The following is a 27,432-nucleotide window of genomic DNA, read 5'->3' on the forward strand; positions in this document are numbered from 1 at the left end:
AAAGAGAGATGGTGAGGGAGGGAGAAATTGATTTGTACCAATTGGCTAGACAGTAGTGTAACAGGTTAAGGTGAGTATAGAGATGGAAATGTTCTAGCAAGCGAAGCTAGTGTATTGAGAAAATGGGACATATGTTTTCAGAAGTTATTTGTGACAAAAGGCTACCAGTGAGAGGGAAGATGTATAACATGGTAGTGAGACCAGCCATGCTGGTGGCACTGATGAAAAGGAGGCACCGCTGGATGTGGCAAAATTAAGGGTGCTATGGTTCTCATTAGGAGTGAAAAGGAAGGACATTATTAGATATGACTAAATTAGAGGATCAGCCCAGGTTAGAAGGTTTGGGGATAAAGCAAGAGAGGTGATCGAGGTTGAGATGGTTTAGACATGTGAAAAGGAGGGATGAGGGTACATTGGGAGAAGGATGCTGAAGATGTAGCTGCCAGGTAAGAGGATGGCCAAAGACGAGGTTTAAGGATGCTGTGAGAGATGACATGAAGGTGGCAGGTCACAGAGGAAGATGCAGAAAACAACCAAATGGGGTCCATGTGTGGTCCAGCCCTATGGAATGTAAAAGGCATGCATGTGCTAATGAAAAGTATTTAAAATATAGTTTTGATGCTCATCCTACTACTATAGGGGGTGCAAAGCGTTTATCCGTCCGACTTCTCCTACCAAATCACTCCGTTAGCACACATCTCTCTATGCACAAAAAATGATGCATGCCACAGAAATCCATCTGCACTACATTGCATCCATGCAACTGCCATATTTACTGTACAAATATTGCTTTTGTATGACATACTGTTATTGCGCAACATTTCGCTGTGACGCAAATTACAATTTCCACATTCACCGACCCCTCTGACTGCTAACAGAGTTGAAGATGATGTAAATATGTTGCTAGAATGACCGTATTTATTCAATATTGGCACAAATAAACGTCTACTGATATTCTCAATGACCTTATTGCATTCCTTGACCTAGATAATGTATATTTTGACACCAAGATTGACCTTCTAAGTGGCTTAGAAGCCGAGATAGTGGCACTTATAGATATTACATGGTGGCCATCTTTGAACGCCAAGATGGCCGCCTTCTGACATCTTGATGACGTGGCCCCCCTTCCAAAATGAAACGTATGGTTATGGAGAGCATGTGGAAAAAAATTGGCGCTTTTGTCCGGCGTGCACATTTTGCTAAAATATGGCCTTAAGCTGCCTCACTAATGGGCTTTAAGCAGTATAGGCCACATTGCATGTGCTTTGTTAAAAAGTGTATCAGCCCAGGCTAGATTTTGTCTGCAACATTATGCCATCAATACTCAGGACTCCATCAGGGTCTGGAAAACCTTAATAATTGTAGTCATCATGGGCAGGTAGGCGGGGACCCCCAGGGGTCCTTGAGAGGGTTCCAGGGTGTGCGCAGCAAAATTTGTCAATATACTACAAGGCCTATAGTTAGGTAAAGTTAGCTTAAGTTGTGGCAAATCTGCAAAAGAAATGCTTACCACTAGCTTTCTTCACAGATGTGTTCATAAAGGTCTACTAACACAGAAAAATGTGTTCCAACCCAATTCCCTTGGGAAACTTTGTGGCAGCTGCTGAAAGTTGGGGTACCATTATCAACCAAGATAAGGCAAAGAATTTCAAATTTCAATATACTTTTTAAGTACCATAGGCACCTTTATGAAAGCTAGTGGTAAGCATTCTTTTGCAGATTTAACCACCATAACCCCATACATCAACTATTTGAAAATAGCTGATCTACAAGATCACAACATGTGACATCACAATGCATTGTGAGCTTATACTGTAGATCTGCTATTTTCAAAACTATTTTGATGGCCAAACTTGAGGAAATTCTTTGCTCAATAGTGAGCCATGAGAGGCTGGAATGCAATACAATTTTTACAATACTAGTTCTGCCCTACTGGCTGCCCTATTGTGCAACCTGTAATTTAGCTAGATTAATTTTAGACGTACAGTTGAACAATAATCCAAGTGACACAAAACCAACGATTTACAAACTTGACCCATGATGTCAGAATGAACATAAGATTGACACTTTCTTGTGACTGCAATACCTCTGCCCATTTTGCTGACTATTGTGTACGTTCAGTCCACGATAGTTGACTGTCAAGGACGATGCCCAGCAATTTGGCGTTGTCCACCTGTTGTATGGGCTCACCAGCTATGGATAAGTCAAGTTTAGGTGTAGTAAGTTGTAACCAATTTGGGCAATAAAGAACCTTGAACCCTTTTGCCATTTACATAGATGCATATTGAGGTTGAGTTTGCTTCAGATTTGGAAATAACTTAGTTTTAATACAATTCAGAATAATAAGAAAATAAATATGAAAGAAGAATATTTGAATAGCCTACAAATAGACATGAAACATATATCTAATACGACCAACAGGTTTTCATAGTTTAAATAATTATGTATACATTATGCATACATTATTATACATTATACAAAAGCATTAGAATGTACACTACACTCAGTACAGTTAAGTTAAGTTTCATTTAGCCTGACTCGCCTCAATCAACACTCCACACCAGTGGGTGGCAGTAACGGACCTTAGATGTTAATTTAAAGCGGAAAAGGAAGGCGAGCGGAAATGGGAGGAGCTTAGAGTTTAAAACTGGCGGGCGGATGATTCTTTTATTTCTTTGGGGCGGATTTCCACTTTTCCATGAAAGACAACAAGACGAGACTCTAAGCAAGTTATTTGTTCGCCAATGGTGCTGTCGACTGCAAAACAGGATTCCGTAGAAAACGTCAAGCAGCGTTGACTTTGTAAGTTGCCAATGTTAGGTAAACATTGCCTGACTTGTCACGATCAGCAAGCTCACTGAGCTGATGACAGTTAACGTAAACACCATGTTAGCATTACTGATGCACATTGCACATGTGGTTTGTTTTTGATTGATGTTTAGGAGTTTATTGATATAGGTAAAACTTACATTTTACTTACATGTTACTTACATGTAACAACCTTCTAAAAAGCTGTAGACACTAAACCCTTCATCTCTGCTGGTAGCCCCGTTAGTGTTTGGTATACGCGACTCTTCGAGCAAACCAATCATGTAAATTGAATCTACTGTTAATTTAACTCTACATTTTTACTTATGTTAACTAAAATGATAATCATAGTTTAGGGCTAGTCACGGATGTGAAGTTTATTCAAATTGTTTGTCTGCCATGGTGGATTGGCCAATGTAAATAAACTAATGACATGCCTGTTTAACATTTAGCTAATGGGTGCACCAGATTAAATCAGCCATTCACACACAGTCACACACACACACACACACACACACACACACACACACACACACAGTGTGGGAGATGCAATTCCATTTGTAATTGTATCTCGCAATTGGCTTTGGATAACACGATATATCATCCACAAAAACACTATGCCGAGTGCTGACCATACTCAATATCTTATTTGGCATATTGAGTCTTAATGGTAAAAATGTAGTTCTTACTAACCAGACTTACCAGAGTCAGAAAATGAAACTATATCCTCTTGGTGCGGAGCGACATGCACATTTTTTGCGCTTTCATTCTGTATAACTATAGACTGTCATGATGCTGCTCCTGTTTATATTGCGAGCCTGCAAGGTGTCCCTCATAGCTGTGTACTGCACCATTCACTCTTAACGGAATAGCATTATGCCAGCCAATACAGTTGTTGGGTGATAATAATCAGTGTAACTTTATTATCAACGTCCTTTGGTTGTTTCTGCTTCCAGCTGATCCACAGCTGATTGCAACATGTCACACGAAGATAAGGTGATTCCGGTGAGGGTGGCTCTGCGATGCCGTCCACTGGTGCCTAAGGAAACCAGCGAGGGTTGCCAGAGCTGTCTCACATTTGTGCCTGGAGAGCCACAGGTCTGTCGTGACTCGTGAGCACTTAAAAAAGCTATTTGAAATGCAACACAATGAACACATGTAGTGGGAGCAAGACAGACACAAATTGTGGTACACATTTTATTATGTACAGGAGCATGAAAACATTCTAAGTATAATTTTGAGCAGCAGTACAGGATTCTATCTTCGTTATATTTTGTTCTCAATTAAGATAATTGGATTATTTGTACAAGGTAACATTAGGCCAAGCTGAGCTCTGTTCAATGCAGATATACACAAGCAGACTAAAACCCCTATGCATTTGAATTTCATTTGACTGTATAGTGTTTCTTTCCGGTATAAAGTTCAGCAGATAAGCATAAGTCACTTGCCAGTGTCATCCAATGAGCACATAGCATTTATATGAAATGGCTACCAAATATAATTCATTTCTTAAAAAATTGTCATTTGTTTGAAGGTGGTTGTTGGCACCGAGAAGACCTTCACGTATGACTACGTATTTGACCCAACAGCTGAGCAAGAAGAAGTCTTCAGTACTTCTGTTGCGCCCTTGTTGAGTGGGCTTTTCAAAGGTACAGTATGTCTGACCTGCAGTAATGCTTTGGTTTGGTTTACCTAGTTTGGTGTTTGGTGTCGTTTCGTGTTTTATACACGTGTATCATGGTTTTGTGTCCTTGTCTTGGAAGAAATCATATATCTTCTAATTTATATAGATATAGACTCATACCTACTTCTCCTCTATCCCCTACAATTACTTGTCCAAGCAATTTTGAAAACATGATCATAGAATGACCATGGCAGGGTATAGTATAATTATGTGGTATGGTTCTTACTAGGTATGTAACAATATATGGATATAAAAAGGTGACAATTTAAATCGATTTAATAAAAACGTGTATTGTGATCCAAACAGCAGAGGGGTCGAGTTAAACTTGTGTAAAAAGTTTCCTGTCATTTGCTTGCTAGTTGCTACACAGTAGTGATGCGCGGGCTGGCTTTTTTTCATAACCCGCCCGTCCTGCCACGGGAGCCAGCCCGCACCAACCTGCAAAACAATATATTAATCAACGACCCGCCCGCCCCGCAGCCTGCAAAAACAAAAAGTAGCCTAACGACTGGCTTTTCAGCACCCAGCAAGTTTAGTCCATTCAATTTCAATTGCTTTCAAGAGAGTAACCTCGCCTCACCAGGCTTTCCACCACCTCAGAGGAAAGCCTGGTCTCTGTTTCAAAAGTCTGTATGATCCGGTCGGGAGCGGATGATATCGTTACGTCATTAAGTCGGGAACAATCAAACCGAACTTCCTTTTCCCTCAAACCGGAAGAATAACATGGGAAAAGGAAGTTCCCGCCCCGTTGTTCCTGCCTGTCGACTACAAAACAATACTACAACATGACGTAACGATATCATCCGCTCCTGACAGGATCATATACCCTAAATGAAATGGTGCCCAGGCTATCAAGAGGGGATTGGGGCAGGGATGTGCAGAGGGAATTCGAAGGGCAGCGGCTGAATCGAAAAGGCACCTCATTTTTATTTTACATTTCTATTAGACTAGAGGAATATCTCATTTTAAACACTAGGAAATTACCCAACCAGTCTGCCCTGCAGCCCAAATTACTGGTTATCAAAGTAAAATGAGCAGTTGTTTTCTTTGCTGTTATTGATATTAAGTATCTCATTTGCTTGTGCGTGCGTAGAGAGGAGAGGGAGAGTGGTGAGTCTCTTCTCCTCATGTCGTTTAAATATATACGAATTTCAAATTAAACAAAGATTTGGGTGGTTCATGTTTGCGTAATGTTGCGTGCCTTTCCAAAAGAATAGACATACACACCATTAATACACTGCCTACATATTAGCCGAATTTTCCTAAATTTACTCTCACGGGTGATCAAAGAATCTTAAAAAATATGGAAAGATGGCTGAAATTCTCTGCTGAGGTAAAATATTAATTTAATTATGACATTTTTATATTTAAATGAGATGAAGAAAGTCACCACTCGCATCACACATATCTCTGCGAATGGTGTTACTACTGCGACAGGTCGACAGGTGTGTAGGCTAAAAAGGCTTTAAATTAATTTAGAAGCAAACCCCAAAAATGGACATGGTGCCTGACCAATTAGGCAGCACACAGGCTTCTGTGTGCGGCTAGAGGGCATGTGTGCATGCGCGCGGCACTCCTGTTCAAGCTTCATACGACCCAAAATTTCTTTGGGAAACCCGTCCAATGATGATAAAAAAAGAAACCGTACGCTAATAACGGGTTTATAATTAATCAAGCAACTGAATTGAAAATAGAATTCAACAGAATATCATAGAAATGAGTAATGGGCCACAATACTGTTAACATCTACTGATGCACAACCTTGGACACATTATCAGTGTTAACTGGAGTCACTGGGTCAGGGTGTTTCAGGTCTTGCAACAGACACCCTCCTCCAGGTGACCCGACCGATGCAAGTGATAAAGTGAATTAATGGCTGCTGCATACCTGTAATTAATTGTTGTTTATGCACTATGAACACATACAGGATACCATGCAACTGTTATAGCCTATGGGCAGACGGGCTCAGGCAAGACCTTCTCCATGGGTGGCACCTACACGTCTGCTCAAGAGACTGATCCGTCTGTTGGAGTCATTCCAAGAGTCATCAAGCAGATCTTCGAGGAGCAAGAGAAGAATCCAGAGATTGACTTCTCTGTGGCTGTATCCTACCTGGAGGTTTGTGGTGGAAAAATATTGCCTACTCCTACTGTATATAGGCTGGGGACCAGGCAGTGTTAGGCTGGAGTAGTAGGACGGAGGATCTCATGAAAATAAAAAATGATCAGACAAAATTGAAATATGTATCTGCTATGATAAATGAGTTCTCTTCTGATTGGCTGAAATTGGTGTTGATCCTGAAAATCTTAATGGAAGTCGCTCTGGATTAAGAGTGTCTGCTAAATGCCTAAATTGTAAAATATATTTTACGTTTATTAAAGGGCTGGAAGATGGGGCGACATTGTTACAAACACTATAGCAATGATGATTGTCTCCGCCAGGCCGCAGGCATGGGGAGAGAGTATGTTTTGCACACTTTGTGTCCGTCCGTCTGTTACCAGCTTTTTTATATTACTCCAGGTTCTGTCCAAAAATCTCACAAATCGTTACACAGTATCTCTATGGTCATGTGCTCAAGTCGGATCTGTCCGATATTTCATATTCCATCCTAATTGGCTATAATTGGCTTTCAGTTTGCAAGATTGCCCCGTTTTGAACAAAAGCCTCAAATCATGAACGCAGCATGCAATTTACGTGAAATCTTTCACACATTTTCTTACTAGGCTGAGGAATATATCCCACCCTTTTCACATTGGCCTGTTATAGCGCCACCAACAGGTTGATTTTTGCAAAACACATTTTTGGAACAAAATGCCTCAAATCATCCAATTGCCATCAAAGGCGTATGAAGAAATGGCACCCTTTTCACATTGGCCTATTATAGCGCCACCAGGAGGCCACAACCTGCCCTGGTGGAGACCTGTGCCCCGAGGGGCACTTTTTCTAGTTAGAATATAGAGCTTTAACTTTATAACAAGTTTTAGTTTTGAATAAAAAAAATATTATTTGACCTTTGGCTCATTACACATGTGTGCTTTTCGTATTAACCACAGATCTACAACGAAGAGATACTGGACTTACTCTGCCCTTCTAAAGATAAAGCCCCCATCAGTATCCGTGAGGACCCCAAAGAAGGCATCAAGGTGGGAGATTATTTATTTCGGGACTCTTAAAAACAGAACACTTGCACACTGTAGGATTTCTTTATTTTTTTAAAGATCTTTTTAAAACCTTTTCTGCCTTTTTTTTTTTTTTTTTTTTTTATTGATGGGTTGAAAGTAGTCTGACAGGAAATGGGGAGGGGGGGAGAGAGACACGTGGCAAAGGCCGTCGGGATGGGGAGTCGAACCCACGGCACGGCGTCGGGCTGGCTCAGCAGCCTAGGTGCCCGGCCGGTTGAGCTAACCGTCCAGGCCTGTAGGATTATTTTTATTGCACCAGAGTGCTGCTGTGACGTTTCGGGCTCTCGCCCCTTGTCAGACGTTCATTGTTTAACAGTATATAATGACATGCAGAAGAGAGCAAGGCGGTGAAGCGATTCAAATGGCTACCTGGTTGGTTAAACTTGCAGCCAGGTTTGTTGTTGGAGCCTTAAATGCAGACATTTGGTCCCTAGAGAATAATCTTAATGATCCAATCCCTAACCCAATAGCTCAGTGAGTTTTGAGTGGTGTCATTTTAAGTGTCTACTATATTTTTAATGAATTTCTGGGATTTATAATTGACTAGTTTTAGGTATTATAACTGTGGTATATTAATAATAGTAATGTTAAAGTGTGGGTTTTGATTTAAGTTTTGATTTAAGTGTGCTGAAATAGCCAGGATACATGGAAAAACGGTTGCCAATAAAATTGTTAGGATCTTTTTGAAAACCAGTAGAAACTAAGCTTTCCATTCGCTAGCTTTATTTGGCTTTATTTATAAGTATCCACTCCTCACAGATTGTAGGCCTGACGGAGAGGGAGGTGACCTCTGCCCATGAGATGGTTGGCTGCTTGGAGATTGGGAACTCTTCTCGCACTGTGGGATCCACAGCCATGAACGCTGCCTCATCACGTTCACACGCCATCTTCACCATTACCCTGGAGCAGCGCCACGGGAAAGAGAAGTCAGTCCCCTCATGTCGTCTTTGAATAGCCTCCAGCCACTAGTTGTATTGGTTAAAATGTCTTCATTCCTCATTCAGTCCTGCTTTAGTGTGTTAAAAAAACATTAAAGCACTATGTTTATTTAAATCCATTTAGGTCTTTGGTTTCTGACTTTACTACATGTTTTTTGTAGAACTGACTCTGTTATTTCAAAACTTCACCTTGTGGATCTTGCTGGTTCGGAGAGGCAGAAGAAGACAAAAGCAGAGGGTGATCGGTTGAAGGAAGGCAAGCCAAATCTTAAGTCTGATTTATACTTTTTTGCACTTTGTAAGATATAAATTCTAACTCGCCCACTTCAGGCACACGTTTCGTTAGCAGAAAGTCTGCAGTCATCATTCAGCTTAACCAGTAACACATTGATACTGTTAGTGGGCAAGATATATAAAACTCAGAATCTCCAGCAATCTCCAGCTGGGGGGAGGGGGGTACTCAAGGGTCTCCCAGAAAAACAGGCACCCGTTTTATTTCTCACTTGTACTGTAACATATATCCAAGTAAAAAAACAAATTACTAAGTGGTGGTGTGCTTTGAAGTAGAGCTCTTCACCGGTTCTCCAATTCCGAAAATACCCGAGACCCGCACAGGTCATGGATAAAGAAGAGAGCACAGTAGAAGCTGTTCTAACTTTGCATTGAGTGTCGCGCCTTGTTCATATTCCACTCAGCCAAGACAGGCACATGCTGCATCTGCTAAAACTCTGATGATTGTGTGAAAAAATTATCCGTTTGGTTCATTTTAAATGCACGCATGACGCACGCTGAGAAGAAGAGAAGAGACAAGTCTCTCTCACCCTCTGCTGCAGCCTGCAGGGAATCTCTGCAGGCTCACGTGCGCTTTAATCATAAAATGGTAATTGGTCATACGTTCATAAAGTCCACATTAATGTCTGGCTGGCTGGGAATGCCAGAATGTCTCTCGGAATGACGGAAATAATTGGATCTCGGTCAGGCTCGGCGCCGCCATCTGAAATAAATCTCGGAACAGGTTGGAATCGGACAAAATAGTCACGGATCCATTCGGGTTTAGTTTTCCTCTTTGAAAATGTTTTCGGGTCGTAATCGGTAAAATGTCAGATTAATTTCGGGACCATTTTTTTGGACCTGTGAAGAGCTCTACTTTGAAGTGGCAGTAGATCAAAATAAAAATCCTTCATGAGCACTTTTGTGTCCGGCAGGTATCAGCATCAACCGAGGACTTTTGTCTCTCGGTAATGTGATCAGTGCCTTGGGGGATGAAAGTAAGAAAGGCACCTTTGTTCCATACCGAGACTCCAAGCTGACACGCCTGTTGCAGGGTATGTATACATAACTGCCATTTATGTAGTCATTATAGATGGCTCTTCTGTAGTGTAGAGAAAGGGTAAATGCCTGGAGGAGAGTGATAGTGGACAGAAACGGGAAATGGCAGGAGATGGAGATGGGCAAGAGCTTTCAACAAAGGGACTGACCCTTAATGCTATGCGCTCTACCAGGTGATCCACCGGGGCACCCTGAAATTTCAGGCTTTATTTTCTTTCCCTCAGATTCTTTAGGAGGCAACAGCCACACGTTGATGATAGCATGTGTGAGCCCTGCAGACTCCAACATGGAAGAGACTATCAACACGCTGCGGTATGCCGATAGAGCTCGCAAGATCAAGAACAAGCCTGTGGTCAACGTTGACCCCAGAGCTGCAGAGCTGAAACGGCTGAAACAGCAGGTAGGGTCATTAAATCATGTCGTGGATTAGGCCAGTGTTTTAACCACATGCATCCTGACTGTCATCTCTCCCTATTCTGGGCATGTCATAATGGGCAAACCTGCTCTGAAAATGGGGGAGTTTGAGGTGAAATTGGCTTCATTACTTCGCCTGGAAAGGAGCCAGCTTAGGTGGTTCGGGCATCTGGTTAGGATGCCTCTCGAGCGTCTCCCTAGGAAGGTCCTCGATGCACGTCCCACTGGGAGGAGACCCCGGGGCAGACCAAGGATCAGATGGAGGGATTACATTAACTCACTGGCCTTGGAATGCCATGGGATCCCCAGTGGGAAGCTACTAATGTTTCTCTGGGGAGGGAAGTCTGGAGCTCTCTGGTGGAGCTGTTGCCCCCCCACGACCCGACTACGGATAAGCGTGGATGATGGACATTCTCATAATGCATTGTATTTGTAACACATTGTAAATTGGCTGTTTTTAAATTAAACTATTTGGTGTAGAGGGAAAAAGTAGAAAAGTATAGACCTCGGTAGCCACAATTTGCAACTCTAGATTATTTTTATAATGGGATGAATCTAGAGTTGCAATACCCTCCATTGACTCCCCACTCATCCCATTTGCGTTTGCGATCTGCTTGTCTTAAACAATGTTAAACTCACCAACATTGCAGCTGTAGTCCAAGCTTGAATTATCCTCTTTCAATCTGCCAAGCTTGTTTTTCATAAAAATCCACCGTAGAGATGTTATGAGCTACTTTCTGTCAAGAAATTCTAAGCATGTGATGCTTTTTCTAAGTGTTGCAGTTTGGAAGCACTCGTTTTTATTAACGGGTCGCGCTGCTGCCTCCTGCATTATGTGCAAATTCGAAACAGGTGGTACACAGGGCTGTTCAGTTACTTACGACGAGTGCTTCCAAACTCCAGCACTTAGAAAAATAATTACCTGCACAGAATCTCTTGACAGAAAGTAGCTCATAACATGTCTACGTTGGATTTTTATGACAAAACCAGCTCGGCAGATTGAAAGAGGATAATTCAAGCTTGGCCTAGAGCTGCAATGTTGGTGAGTTTAACGTCGTTTAATACAAGCAGATCGCAAACGCAATTTGGATGAGTAGGGAGTCAATGGAGGGTATTGCAACTCTAGATTCATCCCATTATAAAAAAAATCTAGAGTTGCAAATTGCGGCTAAGACCTCGGGGACACTGGTTAACAATGTATAGGCTTTAAGTGGTTATGCTGTGACAGAGCCCCAAATTGAGATGTTCTGGACAAAGTACAACTTTAACGGCCAATATACCACCACTGAACTAGTTTATGTAAAGAGAAATAACCATTCTTCCCCAGACCTCTGTTCATTGTTGTTTGGAGCTGGACTCTGGTTAACGAGTATGATTAGCCAATTGTACACACCTTTTCTCCCCAATTGTTTTAGTTATGCCAATTGAGTCCTACACGCACGCACGCACGGACATGCACACACACTTCTGTTTCACTGCTGTTGTAACTTACTGGCTTACCTGCCAGAGAGGAGCCCTCACCAGTAGCAGAGTTTGTGCTACTCCTGCCCAACACTCCCAGGTTCCTCAGGGCAACAGAACCCACATATGGTGGTTGGCAGGCACTTTACCACTACGCCACCCGAGCGCCCCATGTTTAAACATTTTACTCCAACGCTTGATCCTAACATTGTGTCTGTATCTAAGCATATGCAGCCATTTATTCAGTTACAAAAATGTTGCATATCGCAAAATATTCAATTTTGTACAGGCCTACATGATTGGGTCATATATCCATATTTAATTTGAATCAATCCTGTTTGTTTTGATGGTGAGTTTAAACACTGAGCTGATTTCTGTGCTGGTATCTAATGGGCCACTGAGACTGTCAACAAGACAGTCTACTGTACAGCAGGCAGCAGATATTGTAATTTTCTCTTAAAGTGATGGTGATTGTGTTCCTCTTGGCCCATAGATTCAGGAGCTGCAGGTGATGCTGCTGAATGCCTGTGGAGGTGTGGCTCCAGTACTCTCTGGGTAAGGCAGTCATTCTTTGTCCTAGAGAATGTCTAGATGTCCTACACATAATTTCTGATTATAATGACGAGATATTGTTATCTGTATGTCTTATTTTAGATTTCTGGTCACACTGTATACTTTTCATACAATGTTTATAATTTTCTTTGGATGGAAGTGCAGTAATGCCTTAGTCTTTATCCAGTGCTCTCAAACAATTATACATAGATCACATCCCCAAAAAGCAAATTGGAGCACAGTGAATATTTTATAATTGTATTCGTCTCAATAACTGATGTTTAGACACAAATGGCATTGTCTTCATCAGTCAAAACACTTTTGTTAATAATTTTCCTGTGTATCCCATAACCACAAACATGGTCCTGTCATCACAGGCCAGAGCCAGCGGAGAACGTGACAAAGCTTCTGGAGAAAAACCGTGTTCTGCAGAACGAGAACGGCAAGCTGAGCATGGAGCTGAGCCATGCCGCTGGCCAAACAGTCATCATGTTTGAGAAGATCATTGAGGTAAATATCGATACCCGGGTCGTTTGGAGTCCTGTTGTGAGTGTTCAGTATTTAAGTCCGACGTCATTTTGTAGTGCTACGTTACGTCCGGGTCCAAGTGGCACCAGCTCCCGTCCGCATCTCATTGTAAATAGAATATCTAAACGCGTGAATCTTTTTACAATGACGTTATTTTTCAGAAAGGAAGCCATTGAGGGTTAAAATGGGTCTTAATGCTTCCAACTCGAGTAGAATTATTAATGTTTTGTACAAGTTTCCATGACAAAAAAAAATATGATGTGGAGACAATAAAGACTATTATTGAAGGTGGTAACAGTCCATTTGCTCAGTAAAATATTTCGGGGGCATATTTAGAATGTTTGCCGGCTTGAGTATGTTGAATCTAGTTTGCATTAATGAGGATTTAGTTGACACAATGAAATAAAATGGCGATAGTATTCCGTGTGGGGCAGACGGCCTGTCACAGCCAGATTTGGGAGAGCAGCGCAGCTTTGTTGTTGCGAGGAAAGCGGTAAAATGAGACTTTCGTGGTTGTTTTCGTCTCAGATTTAGTCCGACGGAGCGTCACAGTATAACTCTATGGGGACACAAAAGCGAGACAAAAGTAGGACCCGGAAGTATCTCACGTGCTCGCGCTCACGTCACAGCTAAAATACTGAGTAGTCTGCTGAGGGACCAAGGCCCCTAATTTTGGCCCTGCCTTCCTTACCCATTCCCATTAGCCTGTGCCTGCAAATTACAGGTAGGGCAGCTTGCACGGTCCCTAAGTGGTATTTTGGGTCTGCATTACCCGCTATACATTATGTCGACCATGTTATTTGCGCCTGGAGCTGTGGCCATGGACGTGTTGGTACGCTTTCCCCAATATTGTTGTTTTGCCCACACACCTTTTGGGAAAGCGGATTCTAAAAGCAGCCGTAATGCCAAATTCGTTTGAGCGCGTCCTGCAATAGACTTATTCAGAGGTCTCCTTATTCTCCACGCATCTCCAAGTCTAATTTCTCTATAATCAGATGTGCTTGTCAATTCCTTGTGTCCATTGTGTTTATATACAGTAAGATGATAGTCTAGTGTTGCATTTCTTTTCTACAAGCTCACATATAGCGTGAGCACCACAATAGATTTTGTTCAAAAAATCTATTAATACAAATTCATCCATATGTGTTATGTCTGCATACAAATTCATCCATATGTGTTATGACTGCAAAGTATCCATTTTCGATCAGTTACTTTCATCACACATTTCTCTTGTTTCCTTGTAGACGGAGCAAGTAAATGAGAAGCTTCAAAGCAAGCTTGGGGAACTGCGGCAACACGAGGCGTAAGTTTACTAGTAATCTGATCAGACGGTGAAAAGTAGGCTGTGATAAACCATACAAGGGAGCCAGCATGTCTTTGTCTTTATTCCACATGGGCATCAGTTTTGCAATAAAAAAACTTATAATAGAATAGTTTGCAGTAGATTTGTCTGATTTCGGCATGTGCCTTGTTTCTCGTCTGTTTTGTTTTTAGGTGTAGAGTAGACCTTGAGAATGTGCTAGAGACCCTGGAGGACCATGAACTGAAGGGCAAGGTGGAGCTGATGGCTAACTTGCGGGATATCATCTTGGAGCTCCAGGTAGGGAATCTTGGAAAGCCTTTTCCATTTTCTAAATTTCTAGTCAGACGATCAGAGCTGTTATGCCTATCCACATTGTCCTCGGATGAGCCAGCCATCTTATGTCTGGTGACCTCTAAATTTAAAGAATGTGTTAAAAGGGTCTGATTTTGTTGCATTGGATTAGAAATTGAAGGTAAACGCTAAATTGAATGAGAACAAATGCTGTATCACAAAGCTTTCCACTAAAACTTGTTACCCTAATTACAAGACATTATGTCAATAATCTGTTTTCTCTGATTTGCTTCTCAGAATGAGAGTGCATGCATTGCTGCCTCTATTGATGCTCTGACCGCAGGAGAAGCTGGGTCTTTCAATTCCTGTGGAGAAGGAGCAAGTGCACCTCCAGGATTGGGCAATGCTAGTGACGGCTCTAGCAAGGATCACTCTGTATGTATTAACCACACAATAATCTTAGTAAAACAGACCTTCATTGCACAAAAACTCTTTGTGAAAAATGGCTGATATACAAGCTGAGATGCATGGTGAGCTTGGTCTGCTATTTTTGGCGAACCACTGTTGTCATTTGCATTGAATGTTGTGGGTTTTGTTTCGTTCTGAAACACTTAATGTGTTCTTCCCCTCCACCTCACTATGCAGGACGCCGTGGATGATAAATCACCAGATGCTGTTACTACCCATCACGCTCTGCGCCAGGCCCAGATGTCTAAGGAACTATTTGACCTAGACAAAATGTTGGCTTTGAAGGAGGACTACATTAAGAAAATGTGTCAAAACCCGTTGGAACCTATGCAGACTGAGAATCAGGTAGAGCCGTTACATTTTAGCTTTTACCAATATAGAAGCCGACTGTATCGAGACAGGATGTCAGAGAATGGGTTGAATAGTGGTTTCATGGGAATTAACAAGAACGTATGTACGGTATGTACTTAGGGATGTGCATAACTGCATTGCTTTAGGCTACTATCTGATTAACTGAAATATAAATATGAACTTCATATTCATTCATGTAATTATAATCAACATCGAAAAGCTTTTGGCTCAGACAGTGACTTTGTGTCGGCAGTAGTGAATAGTGATGGTAGAATTCACTATGCATTTACTAGGTTTGCAATTTTACTGAATTATTTTAAAGGATTTTAAGGGCATTCATGCACACATTGCATGCTTTCGGCAATTTGCTGGGTGAGTTCAACATGAATTTCCATTGAACTGCCCAACAGTCCTGACTCCTGTTGGTGGTTGTTTTTAAAGCAGCATGTCATTCCAGACTGTTTCTAAAGCAGCATGTCATTCCAGACTGTGTTTCTAAACTAAAGCATGTCATTCCAGACTGTTATGTTTCTAAAGCAGCGTGTCATTCCAGACTGTTGTGTTTCTAAACTAAAGCATGTCATTCCAGACTGTTGTGTTTCTAAAGCAGCATGTAATTCCAGACTGTTGTGTTTCTAAAGCAGCATGTCATTCCAGACTGTTGTGTTTCTAAAGCAGCATGTCATTCCAGACTGTTGTGTTTCTAAAGCAGCATGTCATTCCAGACTGTTGTGTTTCTAAACTAAAGCATGTCATTCCAGACTGTTGTGTTTCTAAACTAAAGCATGTCATTCCAGACTGTTGTGTTTCTAAAGCAGCATGTCATTCCAGACTGTTGTGTTTCTAAACTAAAGCATGTCATTCCAGACTGTTGTGTTTCTAAAGCAGCATGTCATTCCAGACTGTTGTGTTTCTAAGGCAGCATGTCATTCCAGACTGTGTTTCTAAGGCAGCATGTCATTCCAGACTGTGTTTCTAAAGCAGCATGTCATTCCAGACTGTTGTGTTTCTAAAGCAGCATGTCATTCCAGACTGTTGTGTTTCTAAAGCAGCATGTCATTCCAGACTGTTGTGTTTCTAAAGCAGCATGTCATTCCAGACTGTTGTGTTTCTAAACTAAAGCATGTCATTCCAGACTGTTGTGTTTCTAAAGCAGCATGTCATTCCAGACGGTTGTGTTTCTAAAGCAGCATGTCATTCCAGACTGTTGTGTTTCTAAAGCAGCATGTCATTCCAGACTGTTGTGTTTCTAAAGCAGCATGTCATTCCACAGACAAGCCTGCAGTCTGCAGTAGATTTGCTGCAGAAGGAGAAGGAGGAGCTAACGCTGGCCCTGCAGTCTGCTAAGAAAGACGCCAACCAGGCCAAGTAATGCCAGTTAGCTTTTCCTTGTAGAACGACTTGAATTAGGGCTAAAATGTGGCTTAAAATATATATTTTTAGCCTAATGTGTTTGATTAAATAAGACATTTGGTCTGAATTACACATTGTAAACCTTTCTTTTTAAACCTTACACAAACTGGTTTCATTTTTCATTTGTTTGGTTTCATTTGTGTTTTTGTATTAATACACAACTATTATTCTCCAGGCTTAGTGAGCAGCGGAGGAAGAGGCTTCAGGAACTGGAGGCTCAGATGTCAGACATGAAGAAGAAGCTGCATGATCAATCTAAACTCCTCAAGCTCAAGGAGTCCTCTGTCCGCAACGTCTCCAAACTCCATCAGGATATACAGGTGATCTTAACCGCTTCACTCTACTCCCACCACCTCTTGTTACTGATATGTCTCCCACCACCTCTTATGTTACTCATCCGTATACACAGTAGTAGTGTTTTGATGTGGAGATAGATATTTATTGCAGAGCAATAACGGAAACGTTGCTAGTATAGAGCCCTGAGGGTCAACCAAGAAGGGTGTAAGTGGTAAGACAGGCTTGTCATTGTAGGGTTTGACTTGTCTTGCAGGCTATGAAGACCCAGCGTGTGCGGCTGATGAGGCAGATGAAGGACGACTCTGAGAAATTCCGACAGTTGAAGACTCAGAAGGACAAGGAGGTTCTTCAGCTGAAGGAGAAGGTCTATTAACATTCTTGGATTTCATTTGAATTGGCAGGACATGGAGTTAAATGATGGTACCAAACCAATTCTGGACATCAGTGTTGAATAATTGAATTCCAGTTATATATTCTGTTTCTTGTGCTTGATTGTCTCTTTTTATAGGATCGTAAGCGGCAGTATGAGTTGCTGAAACTGGAAAGGGACTTCCAGAAGCAGACCAATATCCTTCATCGCAAAACTGAGGAGGTCGTGCCTTTTATCATATGTGATACTAACAGACGTTAAACGGCTTATACCATATTCTCTGATTTGCTTGAGCTTTCTCTTGCTCTCACACATGTTCACACTTGAGATGACAGTTACATTTAACTGTTCTCCCCTCAGGCTGCAGCAGCAAACAAGAGGCTGAAAGATGCCCTGCAGAAGAGAAAAGAAGTGGCTGAGAAACGCAAAGATGTCCACAGTAGAAAAATTGATGGCGATGCTGGTACTAGATTTAAGGTAATAAAGCTTCTATTTGGGAGCAATTTCCGATTCTTAATCTATTATATTCAGTTCCTTCTTTGGATAACATGCTTTACTAGACAAGGAAGAACCCCCACACATTTTTCTTTCAGATGGCCCTGTGGTGCTATAACTAGCCACTTCACATTTTGGCCTGTAACTCCTGAACCGTGCCTTTTTATAAACGTTCATAGGGGGTGTCGAATGCTACAAAATTACATTTTCAGGTTTGTTGCCGACTGCCGACACACGTTTCTCACATCAAATTTGGCACAATGGTTTCCTGAGTCATGTGACAAGGACTACCAAACAGGGTTCTTCTGATACTCCATACTGTTTTCAATCATACCAAATTGGAATTGCATCGAGGGACCTATTTAGAGTGCAACTCCAAACAGTTTAATGTCTGCCTATAGTGGGCACCACCAACACACTGTCGTACAAACTGTATTTCCCCTTTAGCTTCATCAATGTATCCTGATGGCTTCACCCCACATCTGACACAAACCGGCCTGGCGGATTGTGACTGTATTTGCACCTGAGCTGTTTTTAATTCTCCCACAGTAAAGAGTCAAATTTCGAAACCATAATGGTATATTATTTGCTATATTTACCTGTACCCGTTTGTGTGGCCAGGCATGGTTCCTCAATGAGGTGGAGGTGCTGGTGAGCACAGAGGAGGCACGACGGCACCTTAATGACCTGATGGAGGACCGGAAGATTCTGGCACAGGACATCAAGCAACTCCATCAGCAGATTGAAGCAGGGGGAAGACCTGCTACCAAAATGAGGGTGAGGTTAAGAAAACGGCTTATCAAAGAGTTTTAAGATTTTTATTTTTGAGGGGCGCTAGCTCCCTTGTCCAGCTTTAAGGGTTTGTGTGAACACAGATTGTTTTGCTACCGTTTCCTATGACTAGTTTTGAGTCTTTGTGTAAAAAATAAAACTAGAGTGTAAACACAAACATTGTTTTGCTACCGTTTCCTATGACTAGTTTTGAGTGTTTGTGCACTCAAACACAAACCTTGATGACAAAAGTGAGGATGCAAATTGTGATTGGCCAGAATGAGATGATGTATGATAAGAGTGCCCCTCACTTCACACAGGTGTGATATTTATTTTTTGATGGAACAGAAGTCCACATGGGTATCACAGTTACTTTGTTTCTGCTGGTGATAGGCCTAATCCTCCCATCACATAGTTATGGTTTAAACTTTCTATAACCAGGAAATAATCTTGTACTGTGGTATTGTCTTCCCCATGCAGCGCAGGACATTGCTCATGTCTGAGATTGAGAATCAGCGAGACATGGAAGTGCCTCTGACTAAACAGGTGGATAACCTTGAGACAGAAATGGGATTAAGGTGAGTCTCACATTCAACCTCAGTCCAGAACAAGCCCAGTTGTTGGCGCTACTAAATGTAACTCCTAACCTTGGATTTCAGGCTGGCTTTCTCAGAAATTAAGCCTGGGGAAACATTGTTTCTCCAGTGCAATGTACATTATTGTTTTGGTTAATTAAATGGTTCTTTAACAGGAGTGCCCAGATTGCTGATCTTCAACAGAAGGTTCTGGATGCAGACAATGAAGGGCGTCTGAAGCAGCGCTGGGACAGCATTACATCTATAGTCGATGCAAAGCATGCCCTCAAGGTCCTGATGTCTGAGGTGAGCCCACCAGCTAAAGCTAGGATTTACTGTAGTTATGCGATACAGGATTTATTAACTGTATTTCACTACTGCCAGGCGGAGTTTGTTTTTCAACGCATGTCTCAATGTGTTTTGAGCTTGTAGATCTGCCATTTCCAATACTTTTGTCAAATATTAAAAGAAAATCTACATGGAAATGATTATGCAATTTCTCAAATAATTGCAACTATGTATGTTTTTCCTTAACTAGTTGGTGACTACTAAAACGGGTAATGCTAAGCTCGAGAGTGAACTCCAGCTCGAGAAGGCTAACTTGCTGGACTTGGCGAAAAGGTTGGGTGATGAGAGAAACCTTGTATCCACCATGGAGATGGAGCACCAGCGGCAATTGATTGAGATGGAGGAAACTCATCAAGAGAAGGTATTTATTGATTTCTGTGTAAAACCTTTTTATGATGTACTTTACTTTGTAGAGTTCTATGAAAATAAAGTTTTGTATTAATGGTTCATTAGTATTGTCGGAATTATGAACAGTTGCGGTTCTAACCCATGCTGGAAAATGAGTACGGTATGATCCTGGAAAATATTTTATAACAAGTTATGATGACAGATTAGGGTTTTGGAAGATAATTATTTTCAGGAACTGTTCAGGGTTTTCAGTTGCACAATATGAAAGCTACATTGTGAAATTATATAATTTTATTTTTAGTCAGGGCTGCGCAAATGGTTTGTCGTCTTGAATGCTTGCACCTGTTGGAACTGTTGTGTAACTACACATTGGAACTGTTGTGACTATACACTGACTACCAATCTAATTTGTTCAGCAATTGATTGAACTGGGCGTCTCCTTATGATCAATCTTGTGAACTTGTGCCCATTATGTTTTAAGCATCTTGGTATCGTCTTCTGTCCCTACTTCCAGGTCCTATGCATCCTTACCCAGCGCCAGAACATAGAATCTGATGAAACTAACCAGGACGTGGAAGAGGCCTCACATGGCAAGCGTGAACTTCTGCAGCGTCTTCAATTCCAGGTTTGTACTTTTTGTGACGGGGCATTTCATCCCCATCCCAAATGAAAATAATGCTGTCATCACAAATTCACAATCATGCCTGGATCACCAAGAGTTTTGAAAGTTAAAATGGTGAGCTATTCAGATGATGCAGGCTAGCATATGACCCCCAAATAAAACCAGTGGTGCTGTAATGTACCACTAAGTAAATTTACTAAGTACTGCAAAAAACAAACAAAACAATAGTTATTTGAAAACTTTAGTTATTAAACTTACATTAACCACTTAAGCTCTATAGGCACATCATAAAGCGATGTGTTCTGAGCGGCAATTTCCAAAAGATTTTTATACATTTTGATTTTTTTTAATGGGACATTCTGCCAAGTGCTTCTACTTTTGATACTTTTGTATATTTTTACGCCAATACTTTTGTACTTGTAATTTCTATATTGTGGTATTGATACTTTATTTGGGGCGGCTGTTGGTCAGGAGGTAGAACATGTTATCCAATGTTCTGTGGGGGCTGTAGTTCGACTGCTGGCTCCTTCTGTCCTTGTGGGCAAGACGCTGAATCCCGTGTTTCCTCCAATGAGGCTGTCGGTGCTAGCTTGTCACCATTGGTGTATGAACTATGAATGTGGGAAGTGAGGACGCAATCCATTAGTTATTTGAATACTTTAAATCAACATCTGTAAAAACACAGATTTGCATTTCCCAGACTTAACTGTTGTGTTGCACATTATGCACACACAAGGGGGAGTACTGTATATTGCATTATTTTACAACGCTAATATGCTGTTAGAAGATACATTATGAGTCTAGTCCAAACCCAAATCTATAAATTGTTGACTTTGCCTTAATGTTTATTTTGGAGTAGAATTATTAAACTAGTTGTGCATTCAACCATTTTAGGAAGAGGAACTCGTGAAGATGCAGGAATTGAGTGATAAAAACAAGACATTGACGGAGGAGATTGAAGAATATAAACAGGTAAGACTGGTAATCCATTCAATGGATGAAATGATGGTTTCAGTGTACTTTTGGCAAATGTTGTAAGACTAACCATTTTGAGACAAATTCAACAATACCAAAATGGAGGTTCAATGTAGAGAACCACCCATTTGAGAAACCTTTTTTTTTTATGTGAATACAAATTTGAAAAATGTGTTTAGTTAACATGAAAACAACATTTATGAATTAATACTGTATGATTCAGAGGTAATGTAATACAAAATTCTCTACTCAACTTTGACACCATAGGCTTATAACAAAACAAAAAAACTGTCATACAAGCTCCATTACATTTTAAAGAAATGTGGAATTGCAGTTAAAGGTGGAAACGGATTAGACAAGCAGAACTGGAATGATGCAGCCACGTAAATGGCAGCAGTTGTTGTCATGGCAGATGATATGTTAAAGGACAATATATTCTGTTTACATGTCTGTATATATTTATCTTTTAGTCTGGCTTATACTGGTTGTCTGTAAATATTTATCTTTTAGTCTGAGTTATACTAGTTATGTTGGCAATGCTGTATTTTGGTTTGTTACAGAAACTGACATTGCTGGCTAGTGTGAGAAAAGCACCAGCACCAGTTAAGCAAGAACAGAGCGACTCTTTGAATGACTCTTTTGAATTCGTCCCACCACCAGTAAAGGTGAGGCATTTCTTTCACTTACTTACTACTGTATTTTCTTATTTGAAAAAGCCACATGATATGGTATTGTACATTCATACTGTATGTATGTATGTATGTGTAAAGGTAATGGTCTCTATACACTCTAATATTAAAACAGAAGTGTACTGAATCGGGTGTACTTACTGTAGTGTCACATCCATACTTTTCTTTTTTTTTGTCTGCCCACTACAGTCCAAAAAGCCAAAGCGCAGCACGGCGATCCGTGTGGAGGAACTCAAGTCGGCTTCCTCGACTTCTGAGGACGAGGAGGAGGGAGAGGAAGAAGCATGGTGTCCTGCACCTAAACCTAACAAGAAGAAGACTTCCAAAAAACCCAAGTTGACTGGAGTAAGATTGTGTTCAAGTGTTCAACATTTTTGCATTGACGCTGCCAATAGCCATACACATACATGCTACTGAATATCTTTGCTTACTTGTTTATTTTACCAAAATAATTAATATAATTCAGAGGAACGCACAATGAAAGTCCATTGACTCCATTGTCTGCTAGGTCATGGTGACAATATCAAAGTTATTAACCATTAATGCTGCTGATAGTGTAATATTTTGGCTATTTCTCTGCTTTCACAAGGAAAGTTTGACGAAAGATAAATAAAGTACAAATATGGCACGCTAATGCATTAGGACTATCAGCCATCAGAACCACAGATGTGTGTTTTCTAACATGGTTAAATTGGAATCTGAACTGAAGTTACAATGGGTTTATATTGGAAGAGTGTTTGTCTGACAAAATTACTATCTAAATATTGAACTTTAAAAACTGCATTGGGTGCATAGCAAACCCCCAAGTGGGCCCCTAGTAGTAGTTTAATGGTGAAATAACCCTTTAAGTACTTGACATACTTAACTTGCGCTGACCCGTCCCTACAATGTATCTCCCAGCACTACGTGAAGGGCATACAAAATCAAATAGCTGCCAGTTCCTGGGTAGCTACTAGCTAGTACATGCAGACTACACTCTCACTAATGTCTCCCCTTCAGTGTTCCTGTAAGGGTCGCTGTTTCAACAAGATGTGTCGTTGCCGTAAAGAGAAGATGTCATGCGGAGAGAACTGCCTGTGTGCTCACAATCACTGCCGGAATCGGGAAAACCCGGAGGAGGTAAGTTGGTTTGGTACATTAGAACTGCCTGTGTGCTCACAATCACTGCCGGAATCGGGAAAACCCAGAGGAGGTAAGTTGGTTTGGTACAGAGAACTGCCTGTGTGCTCACAATCACTGCCGTAATCGGGAAAACCCGGAGGAGGTAAGTTGGTTTGGTACATTTTTGGTGATTACACAGGCACCAGCAATGAAATGTGGTTGGGATATGTTCAGCAGAGACTTTAGGAAATGGGAACAATACATGATAACATAATGATGATTTTTAAAAAAAAGAATGGATTAGATTGAAATACATATTTTAAGTATAGGTAGAACACAGCAGGTATGATAAACATATTGATCAACGAAGCAGTGTGTCTCAAAGTCAAAATATATACGTGTACTTTTTTTAATGCACTCTATACTTTACTCTAGACTTTGGGTAGCGCAACATCTTGGGCGAAAAAGCACTGTCAAACTTCAAAACGGATTGTATATGATTTTCAACTGGCCCAGTCAATTTATTTATATTTTTGTATTTTTAAACATCTTTCTGTGTCACTCAGGGAGGGCGGGACATTAATAATACATATAATGTATTTGTATTTCACTTTTCATTCACAGGAAATCTCTACTCTACTCTCTGCTATTTAAAAACATAAAATCAATCATAAAGGTAAAAATAAAAAGGTCCCAACTATATTATGTTTGGGGGAACAAACCGATTAAGTAGAGAGGTGATGCAAATAACAACCAGACGGATACGTATAAGACTTAAAGGACCACTTCACCACTTTTCAACTTCTCTTCCTATAATTGGTCCTAACTAATGTTCATGATAAAATACCACATTTCTTTCCTACTCAGTCTGTGTATCATAGGAGGGCTGTGGGCAGTTCAGAAACCTGTCCACCAGTGACATCATCGATGGTGAATCCAAGCTAATTCAGTATTTAAGTCCGACGTCATTTTGTAGTGCTACGTTACGTCCGGGTCCAAGTGGCACCAGCTCCCGTCCGCATCTCATTGTCAATAGAATATCTAAACACGTGAATCTTTTTACAATGACGTTATTTTTCAGAAAGGAAGCCATTGAGGGTTACAATGGGTCTTAATGCTTCCAACTCGAGTAGAATTATTAATGTTTTGTAAAAGTTTCCATGACAAAAAAAAATATGATGTGGAGACAATAAAGACTTATTATCATTGTTATTGAAGGTGGTAACAGTCCATTTGCTCAGTAAAATATTTCGGGGGCATATTTATAATGTTTGCAGGCTTGAGTATGTTGAATCTAGTTTGCATTAATGAGGATTTAGTTGACACAATGAAATAAAATGGCGATATTATTCCGTGTGGGGCAGACGGACTGTCACAGCCAGATTTGGGAGAGCAGCGCAGCTTTGTTGTTGCGAGGAAAGCGGTAAAATTAGACTTTCATGGTTGTTTTCGTCTCAGATTTAGTCCGACGGAGCGTCACAGTATAACTCTATGGGGACACAAAAGCGTATATGGGGACACAAAAGTAGGACCCGGAAGTATCTCACGTGCTCGCGCTCACGTCACAGCTAAAATACTGAATAGAAACGGCAGGCTTTCTTTTCCTGAAAAGTTGCAATGCAAAAGTTGAAGCCATCGTTCTCACGATAATAAAAATCTAAATATATTTTAAAACAAATCTTGTTTAAAAAAAAATCTGCCTAATGATGTCACTGGTGGACGGGTGTCCGAACTGCCCAAAGCCCTCCTATGAGGCACAGACTGAGAAAAAATGGTGGTGTTTTATCATGAACATTAGTGAGGACCAATTATATGAAGAGATGTTGAAAAGTGGGGAAGTGGTCCTTTAAACGGAGTAAATAATGTAATGACATCTCTAGAGTGTCACCAGTCAAATTACTAAACCAACTAACCAATAAGCTACCTGGATCTTTTTGTCTATCCCTATTTCAGGATTTTAACAGTCCTCTTATGGGACTCGGTCGTCCCCAGACACCTGACAGTCTTCCACTTCCAGTTGACCCCACAACCCCAGGCGGTGGATTCTTTCCACCAGTCAATCCATCTGTTAAGATGGTAAGCTAACGTGGGGATCTGTATCTGTGTGCATCTTCATTGATTTATTTCTTGTCTACTGTCTAGACCGGAATCATTTCCACAGACTTGACTTCCAGTCAGAGGAGTCGGGTCAAATGGTGTTGATGAACATGTTAACGTGTGGTTTCTAAAACAAAGGTGGAATAGACTACCAAAAAATAGTAAACTGCAAGAAATGTTGCCTTATTAAATTCAGTGCTGTCCAAATGAGACAATGGCGTCTAGTGGTCATTGGCAAAGACTGTGAGCCATTCATGAGTTTGAACTGTACAAAGTACAACGGCACACAATTACAAGAATTGTATCCCCTAAATAAACGCACAAATTGTCTGCCTACACCTCCAGGAATATCATTACTTTACAGCCAATTACCACTTATAGTGACTTGTGAATAATTACAAACATAAAATGCGTCGGCATTATACAGTAATGTATTACAACTATACGAATAATTACTATATATGGACTTCATGAGATTGTTCATGTACAGATCATGAGGTTGCACTGAGATGAAAAATGGTGCAATCCTAAATTATGTTATCATTTCAGGATGATGAAGAGGAGGATGAAAATGGCGAGAAATTGACGACCAGCTTTCTGAAGAAGAAGAAAAGACTAGGAAGTACCGTAGATAGCTTCTTCTCTGGTTGTACACCAATCAAGGAGTAGTTAGCCCAGTGGGGCCTTCTAGCGTACTCCTTACTTGTCATGTCCATTTACATGTTTCTGGAGGATAGGTGAAAGGTTCCAAGATGTCTGTTTATGTTCAGTGATGATCATTGATCAATGTTCTGCTCTGTTGCACTAGCTCACCATCTCAAATTTAGGAGTACTGTACTATATTTTTAGACATTAGAAACTACTGAAGATATTTAGATATCTGGTAACTCAAATGTAAGCTGTTTTTTTTAATCCTCATTCTAGATGGTCTATTTTAAATTTTCACTGAAATTGAAAGGTTATGTAGAAATGTAATAAAGTGGTTTTGCTGTATAATGTATAAGTTTGATTTCAAAGTCCCCCGTAACAAAGCGTGTGTTTGTGTAGTATTGGCATTGAACGCTGCATTTGACAAATCCCCACATGACTGGTTGCTGTCTTTGCTGTCCTCTGTTGGACAAATGGCAGAATTACTGAGAACTACACTTGAAAGAAATCCCACTCATTGCTGCACGAAACATGACTCACGGTTAATGCAGTCTGCTGCTATGGGGCTTGTTCAGTGGCTCAGCAGAACGATGTTTTTAACGGTATTCATTGGCTTTACTTATAACCCAATAGCATCCCTATTCTGGACATGACTTAAGATTTGGCCTAATTAGGTGAACATGCAGAAAATAAGTGAAAATGGCAGATCTACAAGCTCACAACACATCTCATTGTGAATTTCTAGATTGGCTATTTTTGCTAAAGAAATGTGATAGACTGATACTGTATGTCATCTGAGGTCTTTATTCTCTGTCGTAAAAATTAACTCCAATGATTATAAGATCACATGTGACCCTGCATCAGTTTATGAGATTATTTTATGTGTGGCTGATTGCTGCTGTTATCTCATCTAAAGCATGGTTGAAGTTGTTATCACCTGAGGTACAGTCAAATCAAAGGTAAGAGACACAGCTTTATCTGCATGCTGGATAAATGGTACACCTTTATTCTCTGTGGTGACACTGGACTCTGTACACTAGCACACCAAATCCTTGAACTTCTGAGATAAGATGATTCTAGTAAGAACGAAAGTGGAGGCGGAAGTAAAAAAAATGCATGTGTGTATATACACCCACAAACTCTTTATTAATATATATCAGCAGAAATCAGTTGCTATATTAATTGCTGCATCCCTTGTGCTTTTTGATAAGTGGGTAACTGCTTGCTTTAGTTTGAAAGCAATGAAACTGTATTTACTACGGGAATGGGAAGATTGGCATGAAACTGGAAAATCCAGCATTTTGAAATATGTATTGCCTATATTATTCTAAAATCATTTATCTAGTGCTGCACCTTGTCAAAAGGTGTGTATGT

General features: G+C 40.7%; 1 protein-coding gene across 1 annotated transcript; it reads left to right on the forward strand.

Moving 5' to 3' along the window:
• The first annotated feature begins 2,645 nt into the window (after positions 1-2,645).
• On the forward strand, positions 2,646-27,354 carry kif4 (kinesin family member 4). Its single transcript, XM_079508819.1, has 31 exons — positions 2,646-2,802; positions 3,765-3,906; positions 4,343-4,457; positions 6,420-6,610; positions 7,546-7,635; positions 8,434-8,600; positions 8,774-8,868; positions 9,818-9,937; positions 10,166-10,341; positions 12,310-12,371; positions 12,746-12,878; positions 14,141-14,199; positions 14,391-14,496; positions 14,788-14,925; positions 15,136-15,303; positions 16,583-16,677; positions 16,898-17,042; positions 17,273-17,383; positions 17,528-17,611; positions 17,750-17,866; positions 18,506-18,661; positions 19,136-19,233; positions 19,407-19,536; positions 19,769-19,939; positions 20,441-20,551; positions 21,443-21,520; positions 22,084-22,188; positions 22,402-22,557; positions 23,212-23,331; positions 25,267-25,389; positions 25,960-27,354. The coding sequence occupies exons 2-31, from the start codon at positions 3,787-3,789 to the stop codon at positions 26,077-26,079; spliced, it is 3,660 nt and encodes a 1,219-aa protein (XP_079364945.1). The 5' UTR covers positions 2,646-2,802; positions 3,765-3,786; the 3' UTR covers positions 26,080-27,354.
• Positions 27,355-27,432: the final 78 nt, after the last annotated feature.

Source organism: Electrona antarctica (assembly GCF_951216825.1).
Source record: "Electrona antarctica genome assembly, chromosome: 8".
NCBI lineage: Eukaryota > Metazoa > Chordata > Actinopteri > Myctophiformes > Myctophidae > Electrona > Electrona antarctica.